This window comes from Semicossyphus pulcher, unplaced genomic scaffold (genome assembly GCF_022749685.1).
Source record: "Semicossyphus pulcher isolate SPU_LCO1_2020_fin unplaced genomic scaffold, fSemPul1.0.p SCAF_23, whole genome shotgun sequence".
NCBI lineage: Eukaryota > Metazoa > Chordata > Actinopteri > Labriformes > Labridae > Semicossyphus > Semicossyphus pulcher.
Window position 1 is genome coordinate 16,198,822 of NW_027211697.1, and position 26,421 is coordinate 16,225,242.

The window sequence follows — 26,421 nt, forward strand, 5'->3', positions numbered from 1 at the left end:
GGTTGAATCATTTATATCATATTTTAGAAATATTTTAAAAAATATATAAATTACATATTTCTCTACAGAGAGTGGGGCTAACCCATTTATTATTATTATTCTTATTATTGTTAGTATCATTCTTTTTCTTTTTTTTATGACAAAACATAGAACCTGTGCCGTTATCGCTGTCTGTGCTGTCACACTCCAGTCCGGCAGGGGGCGGTAATGACCCGCATGCTCCAATATGTCAGCCGCCAAAACGCTCATTTCACAGAAGAAATATTTTTCTTTTCGGAAGAAGATCCTTACAAAGCGGCCCTATTTCTTTTCAGCCAGAAAAAAAGTCGAAGAATCTGAAAACCGACGATGTACGCCAGGACAAATACCGGCAGCACACATGGAGACTTTCAAGATAGAAACGGAGTGAACTATGTGACATCGACAGAGTCTTTCGGCCACTGCTCTCAATTGTTCTGGAAAAAGGACCCCAACGACTCCGGAGTAAGAAAGCCAGCTGCCACTACCGTTAGCTAGCCAACAAATAGCCACACAAAACGGCTCACGGAGCAACAATTTACCTGCTAAGCACTGGGCATGGGTATCTTATTTCACACAGGGTTGTTAAGTTAGTACACACCACACAGTTTAGCCACACTGGGTGATCTGAGGCAGCAATATGCATCACAGAGACGCTTCGTTAGCTTCCTGCTAACGTACAAATCGTCATGCTGAGCGGCTCACGGCCTAGTTTGACTGTTAGCTGCCGAGCTTACTTACTAGTAATTGTTAGCCCCTGAAAACTAAAACTGTTTCACCCTTAATAAATAGTTCAGTGAAACGAGTTGTGTTTCTTACTGCTTTGTTGTGGCTTTGATATGTAGAGACGCCAAATGGTCATTAAAATGCACCTAAATGTAGCCTAGCACCAACAAGCTAATGCTAACATTAACAACACAGCTCTGTTAGCCAGCAGCAGAGCCCGTGCAGAAATCAAGGCAGCGCGGGTAAACGGCGTTTTAATTTTGGGCTTCGTCGTGTGTAAAATTGAGGTCTGAATAGTCAATTTAATATCGTCAACCATATAGAGGTTTATTTGAGTAGTTCAAGCACTAATTTACTTTAGAGGCCTGCAATATTGTTAGCGAACAGCGCAAAGTAAACACGAGCAGGCTGTCCCACAGGAAACGGGAGCGGAAGACGCCCCGCGGAGGACTTTCAAAGACCTCTTTGTGATGCCAGACTGTGTGGTTCATTCATGGTCGCCCTCAACTCAGATTATCTGCACACACACACACACCCACACATATATTTATATGTCTAGAAATGTTTCCATCTTTGACTTTTATGTCAAGTATCTTCGCTGTCAAAATTCACTTGCATGTGTAAGGGGGTCTCTGCTCATTCCAGAACATCCAATTATTTATATTTCTCCGTAACTCTGACAGTGAGAGGAGGTGGCAGCACCTTCTGGCTGTCAATCACCTGAAGTTTCTCCCTTTAGTCTCTCTAACAACACAGATCATTTTATTTGTTGTGTAACAATATTAGACACAGATTATTATCTAGAGAATAAATTGTCTAGAAAAGAAGTGTCTAGAAAAAGTCATCATGTATGTTCTATTATAGAGAAGTAATTTAGATGGCAGTGATTTTTTCTTTTTAAGGTCTAGTGCCTTTATTGATGGACACCATTTCTGTTTACATTGTCTTGTTACATGTATTAGTACATTAAGCTACTCTGGCATAGAAAGTTTAACCTGTTGCTATTGAAGAAAACAGAATATGACCACACATGGCCTAAAGACGCTCGCTGCAGATACTAAGAGCTGCAAACATATCTGCGTATTTTGTTTGTCTGTCGCACAGACTCAATGGGCCTTTTATTATGTTCACCTGTGGAATGTAATGCAGATCAGGTCTGAGAGGTGTCAATTCAACTCTATGAGAATTATAAGAGGTTGGAGCTTGTTGTGCTAACGTTCAGCCGATGGAAGAAAATTAGAAATACATTGTGATGAACAGTTCACGACAGCAACACCAGTAACAACGAGCTCGGCAGACGTACAGATGCGTTCTGCTTCACAGTGAAGCTTTGATTTTCTCTGTGTCTTATTTATACTTTCACAGGTCAGGTTTGGTCTCAGTTTTAGGCCCAAGCTGATCTTCATTGTGGGCAGAGTTGCTGTCCGTGGTGCTGAGCAGCTTGTCTTCGTCTTTACAGAGTGTGTGTGTCATAACATGTCGCACAGTGCTTTCTTTATTTCGGGGTGTGAGATTGGTCTGTTCTCGCCAGTGTAAGCTCATATTTGATGTTTAGTGACAAAAGTCTACTTTGACTTGACCCTATCATTTATATAAAAACATGCCCGGACGTAACATGTAGTCACTCAGCCTCACTGTGTTCCTCTCCTGTGTGACAGCCGAGTTCGACCATCAGTTGGTGCGATCAGCTCCCCTCATCCTCCGCCGCCCTCTCCAGCTCCAGCCTCTCCTCAGCGTCACTCTCCAGCTCCAGTCTTTCCATGGAGTCCCGAGCGCCCGCACCGGCGCAGGCAACGACGGCGTCAGACGACATGGAGTCAGACGAGAGGCCGTACGTGTGCGACCTCTGCAGCTGCGCATACAAGCACGCCAGCTCCCTGCTCAACCACAAACTCACTCACAAGACTGGAGACTTCAGGTAGAGAGACTCTTTACAGAGATGATCAATATGTTCCTGCACTCCACATATTAACATTACACGACACTAAAGATAATAAAGTTAAGCATCCGGTCGATACCCCTGTTCCTCTAACGTATGCACTTTTTATCTGTTCCAAACTCAGGTGTGACTTTTGTAGCAAGCCTTACACCAACTACATGTCCCTGCGTAACCACATGAGAATCCACGGTCAGAAGCGCTACATGTGCGATTTGTGTGGGAAGGCCTTCCGCCTCGCACGGTACCTCCGCAACCACCAGAGGATCCACGACGACGGGCCCAACCGCTTCGACTGTCCCTCCTGCTCCAAGAGCTACAGGACCATGCTGGAGCTGGCCCAGCACCGCTGCACCGCCGCTGCAACCAACCAGGTGGGTGTGTGTGAGGTGATGCTGTGAATGATCGGAGGGTGTGTTGGGCTGCATCAGTACTGCTCATAAAGTCTGTGAGGAAACGTGAGAGCTTGTCTATTTTTGTATTTGGACTTAATGTACTGAGATGTTTTAAATGTATGTTGACTGCACTCTAAACAAGGGATGGGGCCTTTTCCACCCTGTTCGCCTCGCTCCATGCAGGCACCCCGACACGCAAGGAAGTGTCGCTCGTGCAACAGATCTGAAGGTTTCTGTGTTGCTGTTTCTCGCCTGAATGCTCGATCAAAGTTTTCACCAAGTAGTGCAGATAAATGCCTCCTTTGAACCACCAAACTTTATCTATCACATAACGTCACTGAGTCCAGAGAGCTCTCACAAGTCCCCTCAGTGGCACCCCTCTCCAGCCCTACGTTAGAGGGTGTACCGGCTCACTGTGCGGTACACTGTCTCCAGGTCTGACAGGTTGTTGCTTTAATAGAGGAGGTGGGGTGTTGCGCTTCAGCCTGCAGGAGGCAGAGAACTTCCCGTCACCTGCACTGCTGATTGACCTGACACTAATGATTATGTAATGTCTGTAATTACTTTTAAGATGGTAGTTATTCTATATCAATAATGGTATATAAGAAAAAGACAGACATGAAGGTCAGCTCAGCTTGTTCCTGCTCTCAGGTGTAGATTCATCCGGTCGTTCAGGAGGTTTTTACCTGGAGCTGAATTTTCAGCAGACGTGTCCTCCTCTTCAAAACAAACAAACAGGTTATTAAAAACGGTGAAAACAGCTTGTCTTTAGAAATCTGTCTTTCTGCCGCTCCGGCCGCGAGACAGGCAGCCGCTCCGGCCGCGAGACAGGGAGACGCTCCGGCCGCGAGACAGGGAGACGCTCCGGCCGCGAGACAGGCAGCCGCTCCGGCCGCGAGACAGGGAGCCGCTCCGGCCGCGAGACAGGGAGCCGCTCCGGCCGCGAGACAGGCAGCCGCTCTGCTGCGAGACAGGCAGCCGCTCCGGCTGCGAGACAGGGAGACGCTCCGGCCACGAGACAGGCAGCCGCTCATGTTAGCTCAGCTTGTTTCTCAGAATACAGACGAAGGTCTCTGTTGGTCCTGAACACGTCTTCTGTCCTCTCCCAGGATGACAGGAGGCTTTTAGTCTCAAGCTCTGCTGTGTGTGTGTGCATGCGTGTGCGTGTGTGTGCGTGTGTTTAAATATACATGTGTGCTAATGCATATTATGTATTATTTGTTAAGGAGTGTGTGCATGTAACATGTTGTAACACTGTCCTCTCTCCAGCAGCAGCCTCACGACCCTCCTGTAAGGAGAGCATGCTGTGCAGTCAGGGTTAGACCAGGGTTAGGCTCAGTTTAGGGACAGGGTCAGGGTTCAGAGGTCAGGGAATAAATACACTTCAGTGGATTTTCCTCGCAAGTGTAGTAATCCAAATTTATGTGTGTGTGTCTGTGCGTGTGTGTGTGTGTGTGGGTGTGGGGTTGGTTAATAAGAACCGGTTCAACTGCCCGTCCTGCTTTAAGAGCTACAGAACCATGCTGGACCTGGCCCAGCACCGCTGCAGCGCCGCGGCCAAAAACCAGGTTGGTGTGAGCGTGAGTGAGCATGTGTGTTTGTGTGTGTGTGTGTGTGTGTGTGAGGCGGTGTCAACTGTTAGTGAGGAAGAACGTGAGCGGGAGCTTTCGATGTGATCGTCAGGAGCCGGATCCTGAAAATGGTCCTCCTCCTATCGACTGAGAAGTTTGAAACTCGACTCTAAGCTTAAAGCAAAGACACACGACGGATGGTGTCTGAACAAAACATCTCAAAGCACACGCACAGAGGACATTTCACAGGCTCAAGTACAAAGTGTGCTTGTATCAGCTGTAATGAGCTGACCCACCTCAGGCTGTGTGCGTAAAAGGCAGCTGACGTTTTGGTTTCACTTCCAATTTCTTTCTAAACTGAAGTTGTTTTGAGCCTCTTCTCATTTTACGTTTGTCTTGGTGGAGAATCTGGTCTGTAAAACGTAAACGTGCCTGACAGGAGTCGTGTTCGGAACAAACCGGGTTCATTTCAGAGGGACGATGTGACTCTTCAGGGAAAATGTCAGGGACACGGTGAGATGTAACGTTCATGTCAGAACTGAATCAGGGTTAAGCTGCGTTCAGACCCAAACTAAGCATGCGTTTACTTTTGTTAGTTAAAAACAACCTGAGAATATTCTCTCTTCATGTAAAGTCTCTCACAGCTGGTTAACCTCCCTCCTCCTCCTGAGCTGTGTCTGATGAACTCTCCTGCTGCTTCCAGCTCCTTCAGGCTGACCAGTGCCCGGTGTGATGAGCTGTTAGCTCGGGTCAGTACCAGGATTTCTCTGATGGACACCAACTAGTTGTTGCCTGAAAATCCTGCTTAGTACTGCGCTATGAAACCAAAACATTCATGTTCTGCTGTTATTTAATTGCAAAAAAAGTTTCATTAGAAAACGACTTTTATAATCGTTGTTCTTTAATGGAGTTCAGATCGACGGGTTTCTAACGGTGTCAGGAGACGAGTCTGCGAGGACAGCTAGCTGTAAATGTTGACGGTCTGTGTGAGTGTATCTGTCTGTGTGTGCACAACGTGACCACTCCATCCACTCATACCGACAGGTTGAAAGAGGGAGAGCAGGGACTCTGTGAGATATCAGCGGTAGACGTTGAACAAGCAGCACAGGAGGATTGAAGCATCAGATTCAGTGTGGACAGTTTTCATCACACTCATCTGTCACCTCTCCTCCTCTCTATCTGATCTCTCGTCACCAGCTGCACGATGCTCAAAGACAGGAATGGTTATAAAGTCTCTCTTTCTCTGCACCTCCTTCTCTCCTCCCTCCTCCCATCCAGTCCGGTGGTCGTCGCAATTTCTCCTCCAATCCCCGCCGTCAGCAGCAGCAGCAGCAGCAGCAGCAGCAGCAACAACAGCAGCAGAACAACGCCAACTCCATGATGCAGCCGCCGCACGGAGGACACGGCCAGCAGGACCCTCTGCCCGCCCACTGCGTCTCCCCCATGTCACAAGCAGGACAGGGTTTGAGCAGCCAGTCGGTGTCCGACCCCCACCAGGTAAGGAGGAGAAATCTGCTCCCTCATTAGATCTGTTGTGAGGAGAGCGTGTGTGTGTTGATCTTCTGTGTGTGCTCCTGCAGGGCCGTCCCAGCTCAGTGTCGTCTCAGAGCAGCCAGCAGAGCATGAGGAGCTCATCCTCCAACAAACACGTCTCCTCCTCCAGCGCCACCCCGTCCTCCTCCTACTCCCTGCTCCAGCCCCTGGTGCCTGAGGTAAAGGAGATGAGCTCGGGATACACTAGGCTGAGCGCCAACCCCATGGTAGGAGAGAGAGCCGCCACACACCCGCCGCCCGCTGTCTGCAGGCTAGCTGCCTTCTCCCTGTCTGCCTACTAACATCAGGAGAGAGGGACTAATATTCTTTGTGTCCACCGGGAGCCTCTGCTCACAGCTCACAGCTCACAGCTCACAGCTCACAGCTCATTTCAGAGCAGTGGCTGTTATTAGAAGTGAGCCCAGGTAAAGAGGTGCACAGGTGTTAGTGCTGCTGTCAGGAGAGTCGCCTGGTGGACACAGTCTGAGCTCTTTTCCTAATTCTTCAGGTTTTAGTCTGCTGTTTTCTTTTGTAAGTCTTTGGGCACAAACTGAGATAACAGCGTAATCAAAGCGCTGCTGCTCCGCCACGAGACATGACTAACAATGCATAAATGATGTCAAAGTTTAGAGTCTCATTAACCTTCCACAAAAATCTGAGTGAAAACAAACGTTGATAACTGTGAGAACTGTAGCTTCTGCTGTGTGGGCGTGGCCTAAATCATTTAAATTGACATCTGACAGGATGTGAACGTGCCGAGTTAGCGAGAATGATCATTAATCAGCTCCTGTGAAGTGTCGATGTTGCAGCTTTGCGGATTCACATAAATTCAACCAACTGCAACTTTTTCTTGACCTTTGGCTGATCGCCGCAACTTTCCTGCAAATTTGAAACCAGTCGTCCCGTTACCCCGAGTGCGTGGAGTCATTTACGTCAGCAAACTCTTTGATTTTCAAAATATTGACCCCTTGAGTTTTGCTGTGTTGCATAAACATCAGAGGACATCAGTTGCAGCTTCTTTAATATATGTGACGCTGCATGCTGGAGATGCACTTCACTCTGCAGCTGATCGGTGCTAACGAGGCTCCGCTGTGATCGTCTCCACAGAGTCTCTAATGAGACTCACAGTGAATCCATGATAATAAATCACTCGATGTCTTCTTGTGATCATTTATCTAAAAACTGTTAGCCGTCCACTTAGCCACTTCCTGCTTCCTTCCTGCTTGAACCAGCAGCGCTCTGACAGCGAGGTTTCTTTTGTTAACTGTTAACACGAGTTTGTAGATCACGATGTGTCGCTCTGTATGTGGACGAGGAGGTGTGTCCCTGGGTCGCGTGGATAGTCAGACGTGGGGCGTGTAGCTGGTGTCATCAGCTGTTCTTTTTTTATATCAGTAACACCCGTGGTGTCACAAGTTTATTAACCGCTGGGTAAGTTTCCCCACCGTGGCATCACTAACAGGAAGTGATGTCAGAAGACATGCAGCTCGAGATGCTTAGTTGGAGCGTTTGTCGCTGTCGCTCAGTGGATGATGTAAAATCTTGAACAGAAGCCTCAAACATCACAACTTGCATTGCAGCTGTTTTTTAATAAGCTGCCGCGAAGGCGGGCAATTCAGACGCAACAGAGAAACAGCTGTGAAAACGTGGAGGGACTAGTGCTGTCACAATCAGCCAAAAAGGATGTTCGATTATTCCTTAAAAAAACCCACAAGTGTTCGAACTGTTCGAATATCTATTATTACACATGATGTCCACAAGAGGACAAACCAACACAACGAGAGACGAACTCACCTGCAGAGATTTAAACAGAAACGTGTCGTTTAAAAGATCCAACACCTCCAAAATACACAAATGAAGTAATTAGGTTACAGTAAAACAGACATTCAGCGCTCCAAGCGAGCTGCGCTGTGACGGGTATATTTATTCAAACATAGCCTTTAAAAAAAACATACCTACACCTGTCTGTTCTGCTGGGGGTGAGAATCTGTCTGTCTGGCCGCACGCCGCACGGTTGTTGTTTTTCAGCAAGACTAAAGTTTATTATTAATGTATCATAGTGACGTTGTGATGCATTCAAGGATGCTCCGTAACAAAGAGTGTGCGTGAGGACATACGAGAACTTGCGAGCTCGCAAACAGCCGCGGTAGTGCTGATTGTTTTGTCACAACAAATATTAATTTTAATATCCGAATATCTGTTTTTTTATTACAATTCGATTACATATTCTAATGTAGAATATTCGTTGACGGCCCTATAAGGGACGGATGAACACCTGTGATCCTTCGGCAGGTAACAGACAGACACATGACAACTGACAAGATAAAGATATGAATATATATAAACAGGTTATAATTAGATGGTGCTGTTCTATTGTTGCACGTGTTTAGTTCAGTTATGTCCTCCCCTTCACTGACATCACAGTGTTTATGAAGCGTACCTGCTGACTGTCGTAGATGCATCTCCAGCCTCCCTCAGACACAGCAGTAATATTTAGTCGTACCGTTAACAGGTGAGCGCTCTCAGTGCCCGACAAAGTAGACCAGCAGACTAAAGTCGGTGTCTCGGCTCCGTCTTTCTTTACCTCTGACCTGCGGAGCGTCTCCGGCGGAGGGACGCGACTAACCTGGGGCTGTGCTGCTAACTCCTCCTTCCTTTCACACTTTGATCACTCACTCGACTCTGTGTGTCACATGTTGGTGCTTTAGTTTGGGCTGCACGTTGATCTCACTCCATCACATGCTGTGACTCATTTCTCTGGTTAAATGTTCAATAGAATCAAGTTTAATGTAATGATTGAAATGTTCACGTTGGCGTCTGCAGGTCCTCAAAGGGTTCACATTAAATGATGGATGATGAGGGGCCACTTCTAGCTTAAAGAAGGATTCTGCTTTAAACTTTGCTTCTGATTTATCTGCAGTCACAACATCAGCAAGTTAATATCGTAAATGTGGCAGCAACACCGCAGGGACAGAAACCGGTCGGATCGTCCTGCTGCCTCTGATCCTCCTTTGTTGTTGTGATATTTCAGCAGCGATCACTCGTCTGTAAAAACCAGGATGTCGTGATGAGACAAACACGAGACAGAAATCCTCCTCAGATTCCTCTGGATTAGAATTCATTGACTAACCTTGAGTGAACCTGCAGACGTCCTGTGAACATCTGAATCCTCATCACATCTGCTGCTCAAAGTGTGCAGCGCTGCTCACCATGTTCTGTGTTTACAGGCTCGTTCAGACCAAAGCAGCGTGTATTTCCTATGAAACATCGATGAGCCTTTAAATCGAAGTGTTCGCCTGTTTCACGAGACTTCTGTCTTTAGTTCCTCTGAAAGAAACAACGTCTGAAACTCTGCAGCGCTGGAAGAGATGAGACCGTTTTAATTATGGATTTATTTAACATCAAGAGACAAACAAAGGGAGAAAACGAGGAGGCCGAGCACCATGAAATATAGAGAAGGTGGTGGCTGCCTTCAGGTACAGTTGCTTTTTAATCGTGCGTTGTTCAGACAACTGAACACGTCATCTTCAAGAGATAAATCTGTGACATCGTCTCCAAAGCATCTCGGCCTTAAGAAGGACCGACCTGACAAACCTGCCTCCTGATGTAGTTCTCTCAGCATCCTCTCAGCCTGTTTATTGTCATTAAATCTCAGCCCACCTGTGACTTGCTAGATACAGTGAAACTGCCACTCAGGACGGACAGGCGCTCCACAGCTGAAACAGAACGCCGGTAGTTGGTGTCCATCAGAGAAATCCTGGTACTGATCCGAGCTAACAGCTCATCACACTGGGCACTGGTCAGCCTGAAGGAGCTGGAAGCAGCAGGAGAGTTCATCAGACACAGCTCAGGAGGAGGAGGGAGGTTAACCAAGTCTGAGCTTCTTAATAAGGCAGTCAGAGCAGTTTAAATGTGGTTTAGAACACAAGTTACATTAATAACTTTCAGACTGAAACAAGAACGAGGAGTGTTGGCATGTTTGGCTCCTCACTGTCGTCAGTCACGCGCGATGTTAAAGAAAAGGAAAAGGTAGACGGAGACATTATTGGGCAGCAGTCCGCCTCACAGCGTGGCTTTCTCACATGATGAGGATGTTTAGTAAGTAGGAACGTTTGGTCTGATGAACCCTCTGGTCTGAACGCAGCTGTACTCTGCACGTGTTGCTTTCTGCTCCGTTCAGCGTTTTCTTCATCTGTTCGATCATCACAGCATCTCACTGTTGTTTCAGACTTCAGACTGACTCTGCCTTTTCTTTCCCTCCCTCCTCGTCCCGATCTCTCCCCCTCCTCCCCCCTGCAGCCGAAGCACCAGGACACTTTCTCTCTGGCCCCCCAGCGGCCCCTCACCACCATCAACCCCATCGGCCACGCCCTCCATCCGAACGGAGCGCCCACGCTCAAGCCTTCCCCCGTGCCACGCACCATCCAGGCCATGCCGTGGGAGCAGCGCTCGCTCTACAATCAATGAGACCCCCGGGACCCGGCCCCCCTTCACATCGCGTCCACCACCAACCCAACACACCCTGCCCCCCCCCCCCTCACCCCCAGCATCAAGGAGGGAGGACTCTGGACGCCCCTCCACGCCTCACCCCCCCCCTTTGGAACGTTGTGTTTGGGATGGGGGGGCAGAACTAGTTGAGATTGATTACTGAGTAGTTAGGTTTAAAAATGTGTTGCCTTGACCCTCATGTATGATCTATGCCATGTACTGATATAAGTTAAACTGTCTGTCCCTCACTAAGAATTTATCCTCCCCGCTCTAGTTATGAAATATTTATCCTTCCTCCCCGTTATGAATAGTGTCTCCCCCCTCCCTCCCCCTTTTTCCGTTTGTTAAACGAAATCTTATTTTTATGAACGAACCCCGAAGTCGACGGGTTCCAGGCACCCAGCTGTCTGAGTAAATGTGACAAAGTCCCCGTTTGGTCCGATGATATGTTTTTGAACATAAACCCAGTTTCTCTGTCAGGTGTGGCTCCTGGAGGAGGAGAGGAGCTTCTTCTTCTTCTGTTTTGTTTTGTACGTGCCCCTCCCACGTGCTCCAGGATGAAGCTTGTGTATATTGTGTGTTGGGAGGTGTTCCACCTCTGTAGTCTCTGAGCACGGACGGCACGGACCAGGACGGCTCGGACCCGGCTGACTGTTGCTCTGCAGGACGTTCAGACGTTTTGGCTCCTGTGTTGTGAAGACTGAAGCTCTGCTGTTTTAAAAAGGACCTCAATGGGAGTTTTACCTTCTTTTAACACACAACTGAAAGCTCACTTTTTCTAAACCTGCATCTGACTGGTGGCTTGTTGTTATTGTAGTTTTAATAATCTGTTGGCTGGGAATCAAGTCTAGAAGAGAACCGTTTAAAGCTCCATCCCGTTTTGTTCCTCTCACTTTGAAGCACTTTAAGACGAGTGCTGTATAATTATTACCGTCTGTCTGAAGATGTAACGTCGCCTTACATCGCCCCGTCATCACTCACACATCCTCACCTGACACAGAGCAGCAGCAGTTCTGGGACACGGCTGCATCTGGAAGCTACAGAGGCCAAAATATATCCTGTCTGCAGCTCTGGACCCGACTCTCCTCCGGCGTCTCCTCCGGCGTCTCCTCCGGTGTCTCCTCCTGTACAAACGTCTCAGTTAACACCTGCGGGTGTTTTTAAGCAGCCTCATGAAAAGAAGTGAATTTTGTAAACGGCCGATCTGATGATTAACAGTCTAATCATGGCTCCAGTTTGTAGTTCTGTTACGTCCTCTCGCTAACATGGTGTTCATTGAAATACCCACAATTCTACTGACATTGTATTATCTCTCTTTTTAAAGTTGTTTCTATTTTTATTCATGACATGTTTTCATTGTTGCTTTCTCTCCTTGTAAAGTGTCTTTGAGTATTTAGAAAAGTGCTATACAAATAAAATGTTTTATTATTATCACCATCAGTGATGCTTTTCTTACCCAGAGGACAAGATGGCCGCCAGGAACCCGACGTGTTGATTCGGGTTCTTGTTTCAGTGGATTTTGTGTCACTGATTCTGTCTTCAGTTTTACACTCTGTCAGCGTCTGTGTCTGAGGGCGAGCGAGAACGATTTAAGGGACTTTTCTGACGGTTCGCTCTCAGCAGCAGCGAGTTTTAACATTTGATTCAAAGTCTGGTTTCAGTCTGTTGGCTGGACGAACGACGAACGATGAAGGATGAAACTGAAACGTCTCTCTTGTTTGGACGCGTTTCAGCGCCGGGCTCGAGACAAAATGAGACGCGTGATTTTGAACATATTTGCATTTTAAAAAGAATTCACGTTTAAAAAGAGTTAAAGTTTCACTTCGTTTGTCTCGTTCAGCTGGCTCTAAAACTCAGAGGACAAACACTTTTGTCGTTTTGAGATCGAGGTCGAAATCTTCTCTGACGTGTTTTGTCTGCGTCCCGGTGCCGATGCTGAAAGTCTGACTTTCACCTCAACGCGTCGACTTTATTCTCACCTGTGTGAAAATGCACACCTTATTTTTATACGCCTGAAACACTGAAAGTTCGACTTTATTCTCCTGGACATGTCCCCTCTTTCTTAACTTTTAACTTTATTCTTAAAGTGTCTCTTATGTGCTTTTGATCACTTATAGTCTAACTGATTATTTTGAAGATAATCAGCGGACTGATCCATAATCAAAGTAATCACAATTTGCCTCCCTAGTTAAAAGTGAACTGTCAACGTGAAGAGGAACGTTTCACCTGCAGACGAGCGGCGACCTGCTGATGACGACTGTTCGATTCAGGCTAGAACACCTGAAGAAGCAGGTAAGTGGCTTTTTAAAGTGCCAACCTCGTATGTGGTCAACGTTCATTTACTTCACAGCAACCAGCAGAGGGCGACGTGCACCTTCATCTTATTTTAAATGAATCCTAAATGAAATAAAATCATTTGGATTTCCTGCCACTTCTTAATGTCGAGTTTATGACTTTAAAATGCAACCTGACGAAAAGATTTCACTGATGTGACCTTTCAAAGTGAAGCCAACCAGCACGACACACGCACGCACACGGTTTGTTAGCAGGTCACGAGTGTGTCTTAATACAACTAAAATAAGTAATTATAAATATCCGTCCTCTCAGAGTCGGTGTTTAGTGTTCAGACGTTTGTCAGCAAGTTCCTTCTCTTTGATTATCATGACGTTTAAAGTCACATTAAATGAGATATTTTAATCACCTGATAAACCTTCAATGTTCAGAAACATTCAGAATCAGATGTTCATTCAGGTTTGTGCACACAGAGTCTCTTTTTCTGCACACAGGACAGTAACTCTGCACAGTGAGTGGCAGCTGTAAAATATTTAAACAAGCAGCTCTACATTAAAGGAACACAAACTAACATCTAATTGATTCCACACGTCTGATCAATCACACACCAGCTCTTTTATAACAAAGGTTTAGTGCCGGCTGAACGTGAACCAGAACTGAACACAACTTTAGCTGGTACGAGTGTGTGGTTTGTTTTAACGGTGTTTACATCTCTGTAGTTTAATAAATAAATAAAGTGTTATATTTTAATCATAAAGAAATTATAAAAAGAGCAACTTGGGACAAGAGAAAATGTCAGTCCTGTTTCATGCTCTGTTTGGGTTCACTTATAAAACTCCTTAAAACTCAGATCGATGTTATTTTGTTTTCTAAAGATAATTTAATCACGTTCTAAATGTCAGGTTTGCTACCTGCCAGAAGTTTCCAGGTGTATGACTCATTCCTAAATCCGTCAGTGACCTCCTGACCCCTTTAAAGAACAGACGCACACTATTAAAGACTGACCACCATAATATCCATCTTAACAACATCTGAGTGATTTAAATGAAGTGATCAAAACGCAGCAATAATCTCACAGGTCACATTTTATTTTAAATCAGGTGAGTCGACCAGGCAGGTGTGCTGTAGACACAAAGAGGACGATCACATTCTAACAGTTATTTTATTCCTAATGTAACACAGAGAACTTTACATGAAGAAGAGAGAACTGAGACAGCAGCTGTTCTGAGAGGAACACGAGGCTTTGTTTTTATTAACCTGCTCGTCACATTAAAAAGTTTCTATTATAACATAAACACATGAAGTTACACTGATTAACTTTTACTGAGGTGAACGCTGATTCGATGCTCGTCAGGTGAATCTACTTTCTTTAACTCATCGATTAAATGAAGTATCACGTGCAGTCAGCGGGACGCTCGTTTATTTAATCATCACAGAATAAGAAGTTTATAAACTCATATTTGAACCGGAACAAAAAATGTTTCACGAACCTTAAAAAGGCTTTTGAGCTGTTCTTAAAGTGACGTCACGTGCTGTCCCGGTCTCTGTTAAGACATTAAAAGATAATTAAATGACGTGTCACGTGTTTTTATGGGACATATGTCGCGCTAAAGTCATCACGTGTCCTTTCACATAATCAATGTGTCAATATTTTCATCAAGCTGCGTGCACATCGCGTGAACGCGCATTATCATTCAACTCTTTAACAAATAACCGAGCCGATCACGCGCTTCTTTAACGGTCCGATTATAGCCTGTGATGTAATCTGCCGCGCGAGCCCGTGGTGCGGGTCATCATGAATTAATATCAGCTCGTCGGCGGGCGGGGCTTCAGTTCGGTATCGATGCTGGTTATTGATTAAAAATCATTCATCTGTTCGATGGTCAGGCTCGGTTTGGGCCTCTCAGGATCCAAACCCGTCCTAACCCGTGTTAAACCCGGCGGGGCGTCCGTGAACGCACCACCAGACTCTCGTGCTTTAGCTGAATTCTGACGGCTAATAATCGACATATTCAATACGTTAATTAGCAACAGCTGTGTCGTTATTCCGACAAACCGGAAACGGGTTTTTTGTCGAAACTAGAACAAGTCTACGCTCGATTTGCTTCACAATAAAACTCACAAATTAAAGCCACATATTTTAATAAAAGTTATATTTTTAGGCTGAAAATAAATGTTATGTTTTTACTCATTTTAAAAGATAATATTGATTATAACAGACACGAGACAAAGATCGTCTCGAGCTCTCCCGGAAGCAGATTTAATTATTAAAAACAGATAAACAGAATTATTTGTCAACACATTTTCTTCAAAGTTAAAGTTTTTATTTCGTTGGAGCTGATTGATTATTGATTTTGCCTCAGCAGGCCTCTCAGCTCAAGGCCCCGGCTTCCGCCTCCCGCAGGCCCGGATGTAGTGCCCCCCCTGGGCCGCTTGGTGGCGGTAGTGACCCGGACTGGAAGAGAGAAGGCAGAGTAAGTTTTATTTACCGTTACTTTTTACACTTTAACTGCAGAACAAACTGCTTCTTTCATGTTCGGATTCATTAACATTAATTAATTAAAAGCTTAAAAGTTTAAAGGACGCGGATGTTTCAACACTCAAACTATCGATAAACTCAAATAACTGAAAGTATGAATGGAATTTAAACGTTGTTAAATTAGATTCTTACAAATTAATTGGTCGTTACGTTTTTACCAGAAGGCTGTAGACCGGAAGTTGACCGTTTAGTGTAACGTAACATAAATGTTGATGTTAGCTTCCACACACGTCCCTCTCGGGATGCTCTTTCCTTTTTCTTTTCTGCCTTTTTTCAGAAGCTAAATATTCATCTCATCTGAGCCGCGTGAAATGAGACTTTAAGACAAACTGCACGAGAACAAAAACAAACACTGGAGCTCAGCTGAAGTGAAAACGTTTGCTCGCTTGTAAAATAGAAAAATGAACTAAAGATTTTTATTCTGCCGCGTTTCGGTGCAACATGAAGTCACGGTTTGGGCACACAAGTGGACAAAGTGGTTTGTGTTTTGTTTCTCCAAATCAGGAGAGAAGCCCCCCTCACACACACACACACACACACACACACACCCTCCCTCCCTCCATTTTGTGAGCTCTGTATCAGCAGCACGAGTCTTCTCGCTCTCCGCCGCATGAGGGATATTGGACTATTTTTTTGATCGAGCTCGGTGAGTCCGATTCACAAATGGTTAACCGCCCTTTAATTACAGCTTTTTTTATTTGATCATCCTGTCCTCACAATGAAAACACGCAGGTTTACCGGGATCCGGTGTGCACGAGGGGCTGCAGATATTCGCTAAATTTACAGGATTGTAAATGTGGAAACGAAACATTAAGATTAAAGCTGAGAGAGAAAAAGAGGATCTTTGTTATTTTATGTCTTATTAATCCGCCTTATTAAATTAGCTTCCATTCATAATTCTGTTTATTAAAAGTTCAAACAGCCTAAAACTCGTTTGTTTAATCATTTTCATTCACGTTACAGTTTAACATTTACAGGATTTACATGATGAAGCTTCATGTGATAAAAACATTTGTAAAGTTTCTTTTTCTCTCTGTGAGAAACACTGAAATAAACGATCTTTGCTGAAAAACAAACTGAATTATTTCAGTTTTATTTGCAGGATTTAATTGTTAAACTTTTTGATGAACAGATTTGATTTGCTTTGTGAAACTGTGAAACTGTGAAACTTCTCTGGATCACTTGTTTCAGCTGTTTCAGAAGCTTCAGCTCAGTAAACATCCTCTGAGTGATGAAGGAGAAATAACTCACTTTATTTACAGCAGCCGGCCTTCAGCAGGAAACTGTTAACGAATGTTTAAAGTTGGTTCAGCTCTGAGACATTTTGATTCCTTATTCAGACGAGAGAAAACATTTAATTCATTACAGAAAAATGATTAAAAATATATTTTATAACAGAACAAAAACATTTGTTTAAACTTTCCTACTTCAGTTTTTCCTTTTCACGCCGCGTCAGTCAATAAATCGTTTTTTATTTTGAGCCTAAAATCACAAAGTTTGACCTGCAGGTAACATCAGCTCAGGGTCGTCTCTCTCGCTCTCTACACCTCTGAAGGTCAGATCGAAGTATTTAAATGATTACTTTAACAGTCTGTGATGATCTTATGAAATCTAATTAACAGATTAAACTCATTCAGTAACTGTACTTATTTTACAAATACTCTGTAATAACTGAACTTTTACTTTAACCTACATTCTTCTGATATTACGCGTCTGAACTTTGACCTATTGTGCTTAAAGGTCAAAGAGTGTTTGACCTGTAAGAGGTCAGAAAACTTTAATTTTTTTTTAATAAACTGATTTCATATAAAATGTAATAAACTATAAATGATGAATCCACGGACGCAAACTTTCCAGCTGACTTTACCTGTGAAGTGAAGCTGCTTCACTGTGTCGGCACTTCCTGTTTCTGTGATGTCATCACAGGAAGTGAAGCCTGCATGTCATCAGGTGTTTCAGACTGTCTTAAAACCTTTTCAATCTGCTGGCACAGGAAACACTGACCACGTGACTCAAACTGACGCGTTCGTCAGACTTTCCGTTGATCAGAATATTTTGAGGCCTCGATCGTGTTTCTGTCGCAGGTGCAGAACAACAGTTTGTGAGGCTGCAGGAACGTTGTACAGTGTGAGGCCACAAACTGGGCCTGTCGAGTAAATCTTTATAAAGTCTCAACACCACGAAGGCCTCAGTTTTCAAACTCCTCGTCCTTAAACATGAAGCAGGATCAGCTACCAGCTACGTTCACACAGACAGACTCTGACTCAGCGTGCAAACACAGAAATAAACACGCAGTTTAAAACAAGGACAACAAAGTCAAACAGGAGGCAACAAAGGAAATGATCGTGCATGGGTGCCAAAATAATTGTGATAAGTAAGTAGTAAGTAACAAGAAGTATTTGTTACCTGCATCTGAATCCTTTCTGTCTGTTTGTTATCAGCTGTCCATTCAAACACGCCTCACGTCATCAGAGGAAACAGTCGTGCTCTTTTTGCTGGTAAATCCAGCGTCCTGCAGGAGAATCAGGTGTTTGTATCAAAGGATAAAAAGTCCTCTAACGGGTGAAAAACGCTTTAAACAAAACCAGTTTATAACAAACAGTTTCAAAGTGCTGAAAAAGTCACAACAACGTTCCCGTTGCTCTCATGGCAGAAACATTCAGCTTTCTTTTTTCACTCTGGCTGTGAAATCATTCGATCGTCCTCCGTGTGAACGTTTAGTTTCACAGGTGTGCTCTTTTTTTTAACTCTGCTCTGTTTACACTATCTTTGTTGTCACGGCACCAGGTACAACGAAATTCAACGTGCAGCTCGCCATCAATGCAACAATAAAATAACGAATGACTCTCTTATGTTATTAACGTGTAATCGATGAAGTCAGAGGCCCTGAGGCCTTCTATGGATGATCACAGGAACACACACCTGCTCTGTCCGTCCGTCAGAGGACCTGATTCCTGCTCCTGTTTCATCTGTTTTTATTGATTCAAACGAATCAAACTGAAGCAGAAAGAAATTAAAGAAATTGCCGTAACTTTAAAAATGTTTTCCTCACAACTCGAGAGACGTTTGCGTTCTTCATAAAGTCCTTCTTGTGTGTCTTTGAGGAGGCCGAGTGTTTGACATCCTAAGCCTCATAAGCAGCACCATCAAAGGAACATTATTTGTAGTTTAATTTAACAGTTTTTTACAGTTTAGATCGTCGAGGTGTTTGTCAAACTTTTCTAACAGTTAAACTTTACATTCTTCAGACTTCAAACTAAAATAAAATCTAAACCTGCTCAAATAAAAACACATAGTTTATAGTTTTGACCTCTTGACTTGAATGATAAAAACGTGTTCCATTCTAACTGTGAAACAAAAGCTCTCTGCATGGTGTGCACACCGGGGGCGGAGTCAACAGAAGCCCCGCCCACAGAAATGTTCATTGTTAGTCCTTCAGTTTACTAAAGAAAACAGCTCATTCAGAAGAAAATCATTTTAATGTAAACAACCAGAAATACAAAATAAATACATCATTTATAAGCTAATATATGAGCTAATATTTAAGCTAATATATAAGCTAATATTTAAGCTAATTTATAAGCGGACGTTTGTTGACAGGGTTCATTAAAGGAGACATATTGTGTGTGCGTCCCGTGTTCTCCTGGTCGAACTCGCAGAGAAGTCGCCGTCTTTGGACGCCAGAATCAAACTCAAAGAAACTCAGAGTCATCTTCTTCACCGTTTTATCACGTGAACAAACTGAGACGTCGTTTTAAAGAGTCTAATCACACGTTCTTCATCAGCAGGTTTCGTTAAAGTGTTTGAGTCTTTTCTGAGCACTAAACGGACTTCCTGCTGTCTCCATCAGCTGATGGAGGTCACGTGATGTGACTGAGAGCTCCAGAACTGAAGTAAATCAGGGTCAACATTCGTGTAACTCTGCTCAGGCTCTTTGAGAACAGATCCTCTAAATTTAAAGTTAATAAAAGAGTTAAAAACACAAACATGCATTATCTCATTCTGAGCAGCGTTTGTGCACATGTGCAAAGAGAACCTCATTTCTGTCCACATGTGACGAGCTTTAACGTCACCCGTCACAAACGCACAAATAAACGCTGCAGTAAAAACTGTTTGTTCGTTCTCGTCTCTTCTTCAGAGCGTTAGCTGACCAACAGGTCAAACAGCTTCATTGTCACACTGTAAACATGAAACAAAGAGTGTGTGTGTTGTATGTGTTGTGTGTGTGTGTGTGTGTGTGTGTGTGTGTGTGTGTGTGTGTGTGTGTGGATCATGTGACAGAGCAGCGCCTGCAGGAGGAAATAATGGGGAGAAAAGGTAAAACGGACCGTAAACATGCAGACTCTAACAACGTGCACCTGCTCATCACGGAGCTCATTAGAACCGCAGCTCACTTCCTGTTTCTGTTCCTGCTGCAGAAAAATGTTAAATACTGTGATGGACACGTTTAAAGAGCAGACAGGAAGAGGTCACATGACCCTCAGGTGAGTTCTTCTCTTTAAAGGTATAACACAGCGACAGACGGAGGATAAAATCATGAAATGTTTAGATAATGAACATTAATCTCTTTATATTAAAACAGAGACGCCCTGGTCCCACAAACACGTGATGCTTTGTTTCATGTATATAAAATCCCATCGGCTCACTGAGGTATAGAAACGCTGTCTGCGCCTCATTATACGGTTTCTCTTCCTCGTTCCTGCCGCAGCGTCGTTACAGTTCATGTCTCTAATGAGGACTCTACTTTCTCTGTTTGTTTCTGCAGGAAGACACTGAAGTTACACGAGACGTGGTCTGCCTGCAGGCGGGGGGAAAGGAACACGCCTGCAGGAACGCCACAGAGGAGATCTGTCATGTAGTTAAAAACGTTAACGACTACTTTGAGCCTCCAAAGAAACCATCTGCAATCTAAGTGACAGAAAGAATCATGGAAGCTGGTTATTTCTCTCAATCACACGGGTCTGTACGTGACTGACTGACTGACTGACTGACTGACTGACTGACTGACTGACGGTACTTTCAGAGCCGCAGAGAGAGCGAGTTGCGACATCACAGTGGCAGATCATGGAGCATATTGGACCTCCACTGACGCGACTCTCTGTCTGTACGGCTCTGGATGCGTTGTTCGGGGAGTAGGCGGGGCTGCTCCTCAGCGCGCACCTGCTTTTTAACACGTTGCCATCGGCCTCATACGGACAGTCCTTGTAACACATCGCCCACAGAAGCACACACTGACCCGATGAGATCAGCCACATACGAGGTTCTGACCTGACCTGGTCTTGTTTAGTGTGAACAGGTGATTTCAGCCTCAGTCTGCAGCTCGACATGTGACTTTAATTTGTGTTCAGGATGAGTATCGTATATCGTATTGTATCGCACGGTAGCTTTTTGTATTATATTATATTATATTGTCTCGTATCTTATTGTCTCGTTTTGTATTGTTTTGTATTGTCTAGTATTGTTTTGTATCGTATCGTATGGTTCAGTGTATTCCATCATATAGTCTATCGTATCATGTATCATAACGTGTATTTTGTCCTGTGCTGTGTCGTGTATTGTCTCGTAAATCCTTCTCTCAGTAAAAAGTATAAAAACAACAACAGTGTGACTAATGCTCAACATTCTTGCTTCCTGTTGTTGCTCTCTCGTCACTTTACACTTTAGAATCTATCAACTAGACATGCTTCTGTGACCCCTGACCCCTTCTCTTCTGGCAGTCATTGCTCATCTTGTCAGGGACGTTAAAATTAAAGGAAAGGATGTGAAAGGTCGCCTGTCGGAACCAAACCGGCGACCTCGTGGTCATGTGGCACACACTGTGATCACCTCATGTGACACACTGTGATCACCTCATGTGACACACTTTGCCTGAAGCTCAGCCTGGTGAGATGCTCACCTGATTGGTCGTTGTGACCAAGGAAATCCTCAAAAACACCTTAAAAAAAACTTTGCTTCATTTGTATTTCATCGTGTTAATGTACGCAAAGAGATGCTCACTGTGTTTTTATCAGACAAACAGGAGGCTACTATTTTCAGGGACTATTTTCAGCGGCGTAGTAATCCTCTTTCGATGCTCCCACGAGTATTTGGAGCAGCAGTGTGTGTGTGTGTGTGAGTCAAAAGCAACTACAGTGTGTGATCAACATGTCAGCCAACAACACGCTGAACTCAAACACTCCTCTGAAGCTCCTGAGTTGGGAAGCTGACCTTCCAGCTGCAGGAGAACGTGTGTTGTATTTTATTGGTCAGAACTAATCCAGGTGACTCGACAGCAACAGCATCTCATGGTAACAACTTAATACAGAAAAAACAAAGAGCTCCGGCACTCACAGGATCAAGTAACACTCACTTTAATGACAACTTAAAACCACATTACAAATTATAAGTGAGAAACATGACGTCAGTCGTGAACCAACAGTGTCTCAGTCTCTTTGACTTGTTTGGGACTTGATGTGGCTTCACATATCTGATACTTACTGAATATGTCTCACCACATTGATGCATCAGAAAGTGTTTGTCTCAGTGACGTGTTTTTAGAAACCGCACAGCTCGAGGGGGAAGTACAAGTAGATACATCAGTCTGAGACACAAACAAAACTCGTTCGTACATCCAGTCAGTGTCGGCCGGATCTTGTCTTTAGATTCGTTGACAAAAAGAAGTTTTTCACGCGACTGCTTCTTAAAAGTGTCGTTGTCTAGTAAAGTTTAAACCTTCAGAGACTGACAGAGCTGTTCTTTTAATTTGCTGTTATAAATGTGTTGTTAACATTTTGCTTTAGCCGGCAGACACGAGATCAACGCCAGGATGTAAAGAGGCCGTGCAGATGACCTAATGGTTCCAGGTGACTTTAATATATAATATATATATATTGATATATAATATAATATAATATAAATGTAGTCATAGAGCAAAACAGAAGTTGCACGCAGAAGAAGAATCTGAAGGAAACTTGCGTCTGAATAAGGAAAATAAAATCATGTGTGACGAGTGAACGACCTTCAGTGAGAGTAATGCTCCCAGGGTGAGCAGCTCTGTTGGTCTGCAGCTCAAAGAAAAGGTTTTTATAACATCACAGCATCGATAACTCATCACACAACATGTGGAACCATCAGAGTCAGTGTGCTGTAATGTTACATGCAGCCCTGTGATGGAGGGAGGAGCACAGGAGATGAACATTAACCTATTTACATTTGCAGAGGCACTTTGTCTCCTCCTCCTGCGTTCCCGCCCGATTCACCCTGTTTCTCCACAGCCTTTGACCTCTCCTCCCCTCCCCCAACACACACACACACACACACACACACACACACACACACACACACACACAAGGGAAGGGTCTTATGATGGCATTGTTTAGGAAGAGCAGGCGAACTAAAAAGTCACATTCTGAATGTCTTCCTCTGAGCGTGCAGAGACAGCGTTCACGTGCTGCACGGCACCTCACGTTTGAGGTTTATTTCTTTCACTACATTTTCATTTGATTCCTTTAGTTAGACTTTAGAGATGACGATTTCCTCTCAGGACAAATAGGATGCACTGTTAGAGACTAAAGCAGCCACGGTGTGAGAGACAGTTCAAACCGAAACCGTTCCAATAAATCGTTGATTATTTATCGACAGCAGCTGTTTAGATGATTAATCAATGCATGTCTTTATTTCAGAGCCTCTTTGGAGTTTTCAGTGTTTTCTTTAATGTGTTACAGATTAAACTTGTGAGAAAGTTTATAAATGATTACAGAGTGTGCCCATCTCCACCAGCTGCAACTAAAAATCTACATACACATACATTTATCGTATAATAATCCAGAGTTATAGAACCTCACTCACAGGGCGCCGTTACTCTGCAGTACGAATCCTTTCGATAATAAAAGTCTGACTGGATGTTCTTCGCTTTAGTAAACGACCTGAATCCTTCCCTCGTACAGGAAAGGAAACAACAAGCTGGTTAAATGTTTTTAATTTAGCGCCCGTCCAACAGGAGAGGGGGGGCTCTGAAACTGAGCATGTGCAGGTGATTTGTTTGACATCACAGAATGTGATCAGTGACTCAGTGAGAGTCCGTCTGTGGCCTCCTCCTCACAACGTCCACACTTACAACTAAATATACGTTTCATTTTCCTCTGGGAGACATGTTGTACTTACAGTGCTGCAAACTTCATCTCCAACTTACAACAGAAGTCCAAATAAAGGAGTCAAATGTGTCTCTCAGAGCTTCTTCCAGGTCTGTTGCAGAGAAAAATACAAAGCAAGCACCATTATGTAATGAGCCTGATAATACAGCAGAGGAGGAGTCCGAACCGTGGTCCTCCCTGCGGCTCTGTTAACGATGAAAGACGTGTTAATGAAGAGATTTAAGTTGAGAATGAGTCATTTTTATTCTGTATTTTCCTCCATCTTTGATTAAACAGAAGCATGTTTAAACGGTGTTTCAGTGAACTGATGACGACAGAAATTCTTTGTTTTTTATTTATTTATTTTACGTTATTTTTTATTTATGTCGCTACTTCTGTTTCCTTTTGTCCCTTTTTAAAATAAAGTCCTGTCAGCCTGCTCTGTGCGTGATTTATTATGTGTGATGACACAATAATAAAGTAAAATCATGTTGCAGAGGCTAAAGGTCAGGGGTCAAACTAAGATTATTAATCACTGGACAGCACAAAGAGTCAGTATAAGCAGAGATCTGTGAGCGTGTTACAAACCTGCAGCGTCGCTCTGTTTGAACGTTTAGCTGAAAACATTTTTAAAAAAATCTATTTGTCATCATAAAAAGTTTGTTTACAAACATTTTGTTTGGAAAAATGTTTCCACATCAAAGTTATTACAGTTTGAAAAATATGCGACTAAACTTCAGATGAATAATTTAGCATGAAATAAAAACACAAAGTTTTCACATGAATTCAGACTTCATATTTTTAAGAGTCAAGTCTGAACCCAGTTTCACTTTAATATCACTGATATCTTCTGTTTGCTGCAGGATCGTCGCTCACACACAAACTGCTGCATTTGTGGTTATTTGACCCCTGGAAACAGAGACTGTGACCTCACCCACTCCCTGTGACCTGTGTGTGTGTGTGTGTGTGTGCGCAGAGCGAGGGGGGTGAGGGGCTGTAGCCACCTCAGGACAGGGAGAAAAGAGAAACTTCACTGGGGGTAAAAGAAGCAGGAGGGGGGGTGATCATGTGGCTGCTCTGCTCTCGCCGTCCTGCAGCCATGATTACTGAATAATTACAGTGTAACTGTGTATCCTCACACAGCTCAGCAGGCTGTGAGAAATATTAAATACTGTGACTGAGATGGTTTAATTCTGGATTTATAATGAGATTAATTTCAGAGTAATACATTTGTGTAAAAGGTTGACTCCGTTTGTAGATTTTATTGCCCTGTGATTTCAGGACTGATGTCAGATCGTGTCAAATATGTTGAAACCTTCCGCTGATTATGATGAAAAAGTAAACACAACTTATGCCAAGCGGAACTTGTAACAGACGGAAAACTTACCCGCCAAACAATACGCTTACAACCAAATAAGGTCACACTCGCGCATTTGCTTCTCGTATGCAGCAGATTCTAATGTATCTTTTCAGAATAAAATGTCCTCGTCTGTAAAAGCCACCAGGCTGAGGGAACGGTTACTGCGCAACCAGTTTGAGGGTTTGGATCCATTTTGTGCAGAGGAGCCATTTTCTAACCAGGCAGTGCACCACAGTGCCACGTCGGCTGTGGGCGTGTAGGTTCAGTGTGGCAACAAAGTCTAAACGCTCTCCTACACACGGAGCGACCAACACTTCAAAACATCACATTCATACATGTCGAAATTTACACCAAACCAGGACAGATAGGCACACACTGCGCGCACAGGCAGTCTGTGTGTGTGTGCGGGGGGAGGAAGGCCTGTGTGTCAGGCTCTGCCTCCATTTTGAGAAGCTTCCATCCACGCAGAGGGGCGCGCGGAGTGTGTGGTGCAGTATCCCAGCGACTGCGCCATTCTGTCACTTCCTCTGCGCCCCTCACAGACATTTATGATAAAAGTGAAGCTAACAGGCTGCCGGGGAGGGGCGAACACTGCTCAGCTCGGCCTGCGGAAAGCCGTGACCTTACTGAACAATCTCAACCACCATTATTTTATTTCATGTCGAAAGAAGCGGGGGGCGGCGCGGTGTAACGCCAACTCTGCGCTGTGCAGAACCCGCCTGCCTGTTGTTATGCTGTACCGCCGCCATGTTTGATTCATTGTTTCAGTTAATGGGGCTCTGGGTGTAGGCAGCAGTGAGTGGAGGGTTTCCGCAGGTTGCAGTAGCACTACCCTCGCGGCCCCTGAGGCAAAATGGGGCCCCGGACCTTTTGTTCCCAGCTCCAAACACCCTGAGGTTCACCATAGGTCATTTATGTAACATCATGACACGACTAACTTCTCCACCACGCACCATATTCACCCAGAGGGTGGGGGCAGCAGACAGGCGGGGGTGCTGGGCTATAGAATGAGCAGGCGGGGTCTTGTTATTTAAATTAACTTTTTTTTCTTCACCTACAGGCCCTCAGCTGCTCGCTCCACGAGACGTAAGGAGAAGTAATAAACACATTTGGACACTGAAAAGTTTCCCGCTCTTAGCTTTAAGCTAGCACTCCTCATGTGTCACGTAGAGACCGCTTACTCTCCTTTTAGTCTAATCTTTGCCCGCACGAGCAGAGGATCGTTAAGCGCATGTGTGGCCACGTCGTGTTGCATAAAAGCCTTAGTAGAGCACGAGTACAGTACAGACTGGAACGAGCACGGTCCAGAATTAGGGGTCTCTACTGGTCTGCCCATGCGCGTGCACATGTACACACGCGCTCATCTGGTGAATACCCTAGGATGAGAGGGGGGATGCCCCCTCCCCTTCCCTTCCTCCTCTCTCTAACCTACTCCAAATAGACCACGTGGTT

General features: G+C 44.4%; 1 protein-coding gene across 2 annotated transcripts; it reads left to right on the forward strand.

Moving 5' to 3' along the window:
* The first annotated feature begins 288 nt into the window (after nt 1-288).
* On the forward strand, nt 289-12,097 carry LOC138602650 (zinc finger protein 646-like). Of its 2 annotated transcripts, none has more exons than XM_069674159.1 (6): nt 289-483; nt 2,403-2,662; nt 2,808-3,054; nt 5,925-6,143; nt 6,227-6,406; nt 10,479-12,097. In XM_069674159.1, exons 1-6 carry the CDS (start codon nt 349-351, stop codon nt 10,644-10,646), a joined length of 1,209 nt encoding a protein of 402 aa, XP_069530260.1. In that variant the 5' UTR covers nt 289-348; the 3' UTR covers nt 10,647-12,097. The 2 variants fall into 2 exon arrangements, with proteins under 2 accessions (XP_069530260.1, XP_069530261.1); XM_069674160.1 differs by having other exon boundaries at nt 6,227-6,358.
* The last annotated feature ends 14,324 nt before the right edge of the window (nt 12,098-26,421 follow it).

Coding starts and splice junctions, on each gene's coding strand:
- LOC138602650 (XM_069674159.1), top strand. CDS start 349: ATGTACGCCAGGACAAATACCGGCAGCACACATGGAGACTTTCAAGAT. Junction 484..2,402: donor AGGACCCCAACGACTCCGGA/GTAAGAAAGCCA, acceptor CCTGTGTGACAG/CCGAGTTCGACCATCAGTTG. Junction 6,407..10,478: donor GGCTGAGCGCCAACCCCATG/GTAGGAGAGAGA, acceptor TCCCCCCTGCAG/CCGAAGCACCAGGACACTTT.